Here is a 9,968-nt window from a genome sequence, read left to right on the forward strand (position 1 = left end):
TAAACTGTTTGCCGAATTATTAGTAATATTGTTTATTGTATAAATTGCAGCATTAAAATAAAAGTGACCTAATTCGAAAAAGTAACAATTTTCATACCACAGATACACTAATTTTAAATTACAACAATATTTTAGTTAGGTCACTTTCATTCTAAGGATCTTAGTATATATTACGTTAACGTAGGATCTCACTTTTGTTAATTCAGCACTTTGGTTAAGGCTGTATGGTTGGTTGGTTATCGAATGGAAAGTAAGAATAAACGATTTCGAAAATTCTTTATTGTTTTATTAGCGGCTCGATCGGTTTGGAACTACACATATAGTTATTTAGTAATCTGAATTACATCCATGTTTTATTACAATTGTCATTTTAAAGACAAATAAATATATACATTGAAAATTAAAGTTTCAGAAATTTCAATAATTCGATACGTAAAAAATATATATTTTGATATTTTAATTTTTTCACTTTGGTATCGAGGGAAAGCGCAACGTTGAGTACCGCCAAGTAACATGCAATACCTCAAGAATTCTATTGGAAGTTGGGGCGGGAAGTGCTTCCCAGGTAGATGAAGCCAAAGGTCAAAGCTAGTTTTAAATAAGACAAATTTTAAAGTATAAATATAAAATTTATTAAGCAATAATAATAATTGATAAATTACAATTACTTTTTATCATTATCATTACCAGCACCATTTAGGTGACTTTCATCTTCCGTCTCTGCAGTTTCAGTAATTTCTGCATCTTTACTGTCAGCATTTTCATTGTCAGGTTCGATTGCTTCGGCTTTTTTAAATTTATTTACATCTGGAACAACACAAGGAACTTCGACTTGATAAATTTATTTACATCAAAAACAACAATAAATATTTAGCAACTTTTTTCTTAAATACACATCTGTTTTGATTGTTGTAATTTTTTAAATAGTTGCTGAAATAGTTCGTTTTTATTTGTCTACTGTAGGCTACGTAAGATTTACACTATATGTCTCCAAGTTCAGTTCCTATATCCAATTTTAGTCGTTCTAGTAATAAGACAAATCGCGGCGTTAACATTCACGTTTCGGAGAAAGGGAGACGCGGGACGCGGGATATAACATGAATAATCTATATTCTCTCACCATATTTACTATAATCAGCGCCGAGCAGTCTCAAGTAGTGTACAGTGTCAGAGGTGGCGGTGTACGCACGGAGAGAGTGGACACCGCGCCACCCTACCAGTGTCAGCTGGAGATCGGTTGTATCATCTTTATACTCTAGGACACAGCTGCCGGTTGCTAGAATATATAAAACAAGCTTTTGATGTTTTCAATATTTTTTTATCAGTCATTGTGGCGCTTTATTATTTTTATTTATATTAAGTGCCGTGGGACAGCATTTGCAATGCACTCACGGTTATGGATTCGATATCCATGACCCTTCATTGAATAAATTATTTTCATTTCTCCGCTTCTCTAGGCATAGTGAAGCGATGGTGTGATAATAAAAGGCAAAAAAAAATTGGAATGGTGAGGCACTACTTTTTCTTAATTTTATGACAATATAAAAATTTGTAATATGTTTATTCTTTCTTTTGCTTTGTAATACACAAATTGATATTTGTTAACATACTAACCAAAATCCTTCATCAATTTTTGCGTATGTTCCGTAAAACGGTTTATATTGGGCGGATCACTCGGGTTATCATTTTGTAGGACTAAGATCAAATCTTCCTTTAATATACTGACACGACGCTTAGGTCCTATATGAAACAGTATACTCTGTAGACCCTCTTGAGATAATCTGAAAGGCATAAAAGTAAATAAATAAATATTATTATCACGATTAAGTGGGAATCGGACCCACAACCGTCGCGTTTGCAATCAGATCCCATGAAGGCCTCAAGATATTATAATAAAACATAAAAATATTTTATATATCAATCATTAAAACACAATCTATCAAATCCTTACCTAAAGGCACACGTCATATTCTTATTATCACACCTCACAAACGTCTTGACACCAGTGTTGATAATTTTTATATTACTTTCGTTCTTTTGCACCACATCTTTAACAGTGGGCGATACTAAATAAATATTCTTCTTTTTACCAACATGGCATCTCGTCAACAGACATTGTGAATCGAAACTATCATTTAAATCGTAATATTCTTTTATAGAAGGGAATACATCTTCTGTATCTCCTGAGAAGAATACAAAGGGATCTTCTCTATAGCCACCCATTCTTCTTCTCTTCTTGGGTGGTTCTTTCTTCTCTGTTTCTTCTGTTTTCTCCGCTTGAGGGACGGTTTGTTCCTTTTCCCATGGTAATATAGATGTCTTTTCGAAAACTGCTACGAAAAATCCACCTGTGTCTTGATGGTGGGGTAGAATCCTTATACTGTGAAAGATACATGTGACATTAACAAAGGAAAAATATTATTCTAATCTATTTTAGTGGAACTATTTAAAAGAGATTCTTCTTCTCCCGAAATCCTTTTCGGTATCATGATATAAAAATAAAATATTTAAAAAAAATGCTTTATATTTTACCACACAACTCAAATTACTCTATGTGAAAATAATAAAAAACAATATTGCACAAAATTAGTACAAATTAATTAAGATTTCAAAAGAACCTAGTGTCCGTCTGACTATAAAAGCGACGATTGTAAGTTCAATCCTGATAGGTGAAATCAACTATTCATTTCCTCGTCCTAGTAACAATACTAAGCGCGGCGTCAAGTAACACGTTAAGTAACAAGCAGGTAATATATCTAAAAATGGATGGTACGGGCGACAGAGTATTTTAGCACTAGGTTCCCCTATTATTGCGGGATATAACGTGATACTAAAAACAAAATCAAAAAAATCAAATCAAAAACACTTTATTGCACAAAGAAGATTTAAATTACACAATTAAATTTGTAATTTAGATACAGTGCATAGGCGGCCTTATCACTGTAAGTGATTTCTTACAGGCAACCCTTTTTTTAACAAAAACTAATAGTATGATACAATTGGTGGCGGTTAACTTTGCATAAAGATATTTTGTACTTTATTATATCAAACATATAAACATACGCTATTCATATATAAATACATACATACATTCATAAATACATACATATATACATAAATACACACATAGATACCACATATACATTTGTAGGGAACATTACTTATTCTAAATTAATATTATTACATTTACTAGAATCATCCGCACGCAGCGCATTGGAACAACTCAAACCTGTTCCGAGTTTTTTGTTATGCGTGCCGTAGGCTGCTAGCCAGCATCGCCACGTTTAAAGAGTCGGCTAGAATCGCTTGCGACATTCACTTGTGTATCCATTGCTCTCTTAGCTTGCATTCAATTCTCAACCTTAACTTCTTGCTATTACGTGCTAGTTTAGCTTGTATTTTCTATTGGTATTTATTTAAATTTCTTTATTTCCTTCTGTGATTATTTTCTCTTCACGTATCTGTGAGTTAAATAAATTTGGACAATTTCTCCACAAAATTTGGATTTTTAATTTTACTCATTTAGTGTAAAATAAATAAGATCATATTAAATAGTGGTATCACATCTCAACCGCTATATTGGTGACCCCTAAATTGGTGAGCACTACAATAAATACCTACGTTTACTGCTGGCAAGAAGATTTAAAACGGCAAGAGGCCATTTTGACGACCTTGGCAAGTGACCTCTGATACAAGATGGAGGACGCGACTACATCCAACGTGTGCAGAATTGGCGTGCGTATTCCACCATTCTGGCCGGAAGAACCAGCCCTTTGGTTTTCACAAATTGAAGGTCAGTTTGCTTTATCTAATATAACAAGTGATACTACAAAATTTTATTACGTTGCCGCTCAGTTAGATAATCAATTTGCTGTCGAGGTGAAGGATATTATCATTTCTCCTCCCGAGACGGATAAATACATCACTCTTAAAACGCAACTGATTAACTATTTCGTCTGATTTCAGATATTGTCTTACTGTCATCGACCGTTTCACACGATGGCCTGAGGCATTCCCACTTAAGGACATCACAGCTGATTCCTGTGCTGCCGCTCTTCTCTCTGGTTGGATAGCAAGATTTGGCTGCCCTCTTCGAATTACAACCGACAGGGGTCGTCAATTCGAGTCGCATCTCTTCAAGGCACTATCAGCCATGGTTGGTGCACATCACTTTACGACTACTTCGTATCATCCAGCTTCCAACGGCTTGATCGAGAGACTCCATCGGCAGCTGAAGGCAGCTATCATGTGCCATCCCTCTTCGACCTGGACGGAAGCACTTCCCTTAGTGCTGCTGGGCATCCGTAGCGCTTGGAAGGATGACATTCAGGCTTCAGCGGCTGAGCTGGTCTACGGGGGCCCCTTCGACCCAGGGCAATTTCTTGCACCCTCGGAAGATTACAAGACAGCAGATATCACAAATCTGGTCACTCGTCTTCGTGCTGGTATGGCACGACTCTCACCGAAGCCCACGTCATGGCATAGGACAGGTCCTTTTTATATGCCAGCTGACCTTGCAGAGACAACACATGTTTTTTTACGGCAGGACCACGTCCGCAAACCACTGGAACCACCTTATGCAGGCCCATACAAGGTTCTCAAGAGGACTCCTAAATATTTCAAAATAGACATATGTGGTAAGCCGAATAACGTTAGTGTGGACAGGATCAAGCCCGCATATGTTACGCGAGAGGCCGTTCCTGCATCAAAGAGGATAATAACAGCACCAAAGGCTATCTCTCAATCTGACGTGGACCAGACACTTGAGAAGCGGACAAGAAGCGGAAGAAGAGTCAAGTTTCCAGACTACTATCGCCCTTAACCAGGTCTCTGGGGGGGAGTACTGTAGGGAACATTACTTATTCTAAATTAATATTATTACATTTACTAGAATCATCCGCACGCAGCGCATTGGAACAACTCAAACCTGTTCCGAGTTTTTTGTTATGCGTGCCGTAGGCTGCTAGCCAGCATCGCCACGTTTAAAGAGTCGGCTAGAATCGCTTGCGACATTCACTTGTGTATCCATTGCTCTCTTAGCTCTTAGCATTCAATTCTCAACCTTAACTTCTTGCTATTACGTGCTAGTTTCTATTGGTATTTATTTAAATTTCTTTATTTCCTTCTGTGATTATTTTCTCTTCACGTATCTGTGAGTTAAATAAATTTGGACAATTTCTCCACAAAATTTGGATTTTTAATTTTACTCATTTAGTGTAAAATAAATAAGATCATATTAAATAGTGGTATCACATCTCAACCGCTATACATTCATATAGAGATACAATACTTACATATACTTACATATACATATGCACAAAACAGATACATAGATTATAACGATAGGTAGTACTCCTTTAGCCGGCGCTTAAAGATACCAACTGATGTCGACTGCCTGATACACCTGGGTAACTCGTTCCATAATTTCGCCGTTTTTACGGTAAATGATTCACTGTAGCACTTGGTGCGACATAGTGGAACCTCCAATACGTTGTCATATCTTGAACGGAGATTGAAAGACTGAGAGTGGGAGCCCAGGAAAGTGAATCTTTGTTTGAGGTATGAAGGAGTTAAAGGAAGATACAAGATAGAGTATAAAAGGATAAGTGCATGATAATTGCGTCGATGCTTGATGGTCAACCATTTAAGTTGAACTCGATGTTGAGTAATATGGTCATACTTCCGCAATCCAAAAATGAACCTAATTATTACATTTTGAAGACGTTCGAGCTTGTTTAGCAATTGCTGTGACAAATCTAGGTAACAGGAATCTGCGTAATCTAGAATGGGAAAGAGAATGGAATGAGCTAAAGATATTTTGGTTTTAAGCGGCAATAAATTTTTCCATCTCTTTACCCTCCCAATAGCAGCAAAAGCTTTTCGACTTAACTCTGCTATTTGAGGAACCCATGTCAAAGAACTATCCATCCTGATACCCAGATTCCTCACGCAAGTACCAAACTCCATCTTGCAATCATCAAGCATTACGGAAGGAAGGAGGGAGTAGTCAATTTTGGAGAGTTGCTTTGAGTTACCGAGGATGCACAGCTGAGACTTGGTAGGATTTATCGACAGACCAAATGATTTGCTCCAAGATCTGCAAGTCATCAGCGTAAAGATGAAAGGACAATGTCAGCAGTGGAGTTAAGAAGTTTATAAATATAGAAAAAAGTAACGGAGAAAGTACACCACCCTGAGGTACCCCAGCACTGAGTCGATTGTATGAGGACTGTTTGTCATTAGCACGAATGCATTGTTCACGATCGACGAGGTAAGAATAAAACCATTCAATAGCGTTTTGCGATATATTAATAGATTTAAGTAAAGCTAAAAGTATATCGACATCAATTGTGTTAAAGGCATTAGAGAAATCTAATAAGACTAATATGGTAATATTTACAAAAATACAACCTACCATTTATCTAAACCATATTTGTCAATATCTTCTTTATTAGGTGGGAACATTTGTGGTCGTACTACGGTCTGCCATTTTTCCGGCACGTCTTCATACTTGTCGTAGAACACCATGTCCTTTGAGGCGGGACGCCAGTGAGTCATGCCTGGAATAGAATAGAAGTATATTTGACCTATGCATAGAATAATGTTATTTACTATTATAAATCTACTTTCATTAGTTAAATCTTAATTTATTATTTTAAAAATTAATTTGATTTTACAATGATAAACTTTTTAAGGTATTTAAGGATTATTCCATATTTAGAAAAGAAAATTACCTTTTTAGAAAACTTATACAAATTAAAACGTGGTAGGATTTAAACCCGCGTCTTTTGGAAACCTCTAACCACTAAGCCATACGTTAACGTATGCATACGAGAATATTAAAACTGATATCAAATAAAATAATATTTTGATGCTGCGACGGTTGCGGATTCCAATTCGGAATAATGAAATATTTAATATTTTCATTTTTACTCTGGTAACAAGGCAGAGCGGCGTTGAGTTCCGCCACTTAACACGCAATCTCTCGAGAATTTGGCGGAAATTGACGAACGGAATGTCTTAACACTAGGTTTTGTATTAAATCTATTGTTATGCATTTCCTACTTTTCCATATTTTTTTCACACGCGTTTATTCTTTTTACCAGTACAAACCTTCGAATAGGAATCGAACCAACAACCAACGCTTCTTTTGCTAAGTCTATATACTAATATAACTTACCTTTATGAAATTTCAATCCAGGTAACAAATTAGATACATCAACTAATTTAATCGACTCTCCCGCTTCTTGCAACATACGACGTACCACGGCTTCGTTTTCTATAGGATTGAAGGAACAAGTGGAATAGACTAGACGACCTCCAATGGATAAAAGTTCACAGCCGCGACGGAGGATACGGTATTGGACTCTGTTTAAAAAGTAGTAAAATGTGCAGTTATTATTTAGTATATGGTTATGTTAGGAGAATAACGTAAATATATAAACACGCCATTCAACAATGCCCCCAGAATTCGGCTGGAAGTGGGGAACGGAAGTGTCTTAATGGGAACAGAAGTTCTCAAGTTTCCTATGCCGACTCTACTACCTTTTGGATACAGCATGAAAGATATAATAGTTATAAGCAGAAGAATTGTACATACAATATAGAGAACAATTTTCTCTTACCCATGTAAATTATTCCCATTGCCAGTGGACCATTTCAGCCAAATATCAGGGTTTTTTCTCAAAGTAGCGTCTCCAGAACACGGTACATCACATAAAATACGATCAAATTTCAATGGTTTTGTTTGTCCAGGATTCTATAATTTTTTATGTAGAATTTAGAATAGAGAATAATTATTATTAAGGCACCCCATTCTCCACTTTCCATCTGGGAAGGGAATCCAAAATCATTATTTACAATGAAACACTTATCCATTACCACTATAGCGCGATTTTACATGCAATATTGTATACAGAAAAAAGTGTCTTAACACATTGTCATTTTCTGCTGCTATATGTATAAAGCTAAAATAAAACCTCACTTGTCCTTTTTTATTATTAGGTACTATTTTCATATATTGACTCGTATTACTATTCATATACACGATTAATGCTTATCATAAGAACATTTTATCAATGTCTTTTTTAATAATTATTTTTTTTTGGAAATTGATAATTTTTAAGTAAAAAACTTACCTGTTCATCAGTCATAACTAAAGAAGGCATAACTGCTGAATCATGATTAGTTATAACTATACTTGGTGAGTTCAACCTTTTAGCTTGATGTACTAACATGTAACAACGACTGTTGTCCACATCATTGGCCATTACAAAACCTAAAATAAATCTTTACATAAAAACTTTTACATCAATGTAAAAAAAGATAAAGATGTAAGGATCTTAAAATGCAATATGACATATTAATCATAATAATAAATAATGTCCATATGTGATCTATGTAGAAATTCATAATTTTACCTGTAGGTGTAATACTTTCATCTGCATGTAAAAATTCTATAAGTTGTGCAGTTTTAGATCCAGGGGCGGCACACATGTCCAATACCTAAAAAAATAAAAATACCTATTTTAAATAAAAATCAATTGTAAAAATTATCATTGTAAAAATTTACTAGTGTGTAATCTATGTTGTGGTGTATTTGTAGTGAGTCTGAGATGAAAAGAGAAATTTTGGTATAGAGAGACTAAGGTATAAGATCTTGCTTAATCTCAGGTTTGGTAGAATTTTCATTGGTATATTTGAATAACATAAAGTTAGTATATTTAAACTAACCTTATGGTGTGGCTCAACTTGTAATACAACAGGAGGTATCATAGACACAGTCTCTTGTCTCGATACTCCACCAGCAGCAGTTTCTGCTACTAAAAAGTTGTGTAATTTGTATAAAGGTTCACTTCTGCGTATGTCTACACGTGAGATACGTAATTGCCATGCTAGACCTCCAGGATACCTGTAAGAAATATTTTTATGTAAGATGTTAAAATAAAGTAGTAAGGCAGCTTTTGTTACTGTAAGTGCAATGGTTGTCGGTTTAACATCATTAAGAGAAGGATTTTATAATAATTGTCCTAATTATAATATGTTTATAGTAATTTAAATATTTCAATTATTTTTATTTTACTCCTCCTTCTCACAAGTGACCATGGTGAGTTATTATGTTACATATTAAAATAAAATATGATTTTATTTTATTATATTTAAATATAGTTATGAATGAAATAAATATACAAACCAAGGCAAATTAAAGGGCTTAATTTCCTCTTCATCTTCTTTTCCTTCTACTTTAATTTTTGCATTGAGAATTTCAGAAAAATATTCACTTTTAACAATGTTCATTAAAGCATTAGCTTCACATTTAGAGCCAGTTATCCTGAATGCAGTGGGTAGGTTCATTTTAAGTGAAGCCATAAATTCTTTCCATTGGTCTTCAGGGCAAACTTTTTGTATCTAAAATATTGAATAAAACTTAAGACCTCTTTTACTAAGATAAGATAGTACATAAAAATAAGGCTAAACATAAGATGATGCTAAATGTAATTTCCTCTAACCTCTGCTAAAAACCAAATAGAATCTAAATTACCTTACAGTACTCTTCGAATGTAGCATTCTCGCGCACGATATCTTCATAATGTTTTCGGTTATCACCTGCCGGTTTCTCTTCTGGATTATTAGCCTATTAATAGAAAAGTTATATTTGCGAAAACCATAAATTTATTTTAATTTTATAGACCGGTATGAACGTTTTTTTACCTGTTCTTTTCGATCTCTTTTTCTTTGAGCAAACTTATTAACATTTCTGTTTTTCCTAGCCATTCTTTTAATATATTCACCAAGTGAAACTAATCTTTTCTGTGAAAAATAAAACAAAACATTCACAGAATTGTATGTTCCCAAATCTACAACGTTTTGACATTGACAATTGCTATTTTAGGTTATATTTACACATGCGTTCGTAAATGACTTCTGTTATTAATTTTAAAACTCTTGAGTGCTACGTTCGAAGATTG

General features: G+C 34.6%; 1 protein-coding gene and 1 long non-coding RNA gene across 2 annotated transcripts; one reads left to right on the forward strand and one right to left on the reverse strand.

Annotated features, from left to right (window-relative positions):
* Positions 1 to 608: 608 nt before the first annotated feature.
* Nsun2 (tRNA (cytosine(34)-C(5))-methyltransferase Nsun2) lies at positions 609 to 9,894 on the reverse strand. The gene is made up of 13 exons (XM_085194617.1): positions 9,712 to 9,894; positions 9,542 to 9,634; positions 9,194 to 9,408; positions 8,734 to 8,911; positions 8,421 to 8,505; positions 8,139 to 8,278; positions 7,626 to 7,759; positions 7,181 to 7,368; positions 6,416 to 6,560; positions 1,952 to 2,380; positions 1,615 to 1,781; positions 1,121 to 1,276; positions 609 to 807 (listed from the first exon to the last, which is right to left on the reverse strand). Exons 1-13 carry the CDS (start codon positions 9,772 to 9,774, stop codon positions 665 to 667), a joined length of 2,136 nt encoding a protein of 711 aa, XP_085050743.1. The 5' UTR covers positions 9,775 to 9,894; the 3' UTR covers positions 609 to 664.
* Positions 3,564 to 4,222, forward strand: LOC146533379 (uncharacterized). Its single transcript, XR_014878563.1, has 2 exons — positions 3,564 to 3,793; positions 3,967 to 4,222. It is a non-coding gene; the product is annotated as an uncharacterized LOC146533379 (long non-coding RNA).
* Positions 9,895 to 9,968: the final 74 nt, after the last annotated feature.

Source organism: Heliconius melpomene, chromosome 12 (genome assembly GCF_056956725.1).
Source record: "Heliconius melpomene rosina isolate 202511_hmr_F chromosome 12, ASM5695672v1, whole genome shotgun sequence".
Taxonomy (NCBI): domain Eukaryota; kingdom Metazoa; phylum Arthropoda; class Insecta; order Lepidoptera; family Nymphalidae; genus Heliconius; species Heliconius melpomene.

Coding starts and splice junctions, on each gene's coding strand:
- Nsun2 (XM_085194617.1), bottom strand. CDS start 9,774: ATGGCTAGGAAAAACAGAAATGTTAATAAGTTTGCTCAAAGAAAAAGA. Junction 8,506..8,733: donor AAGTTGAGCCACACCATAAG/GTTAGTTTAAAT, acceptor TTATTTTTTTAG/GTATTGGACATGTGTGCCGC. Junction 2,381..6,415: donor AAATATGGTTTAGATAAATG/GTAGGTTGTATT, acceptor TATCTTTCACAG/TATAAGGATTCTACCCCACC.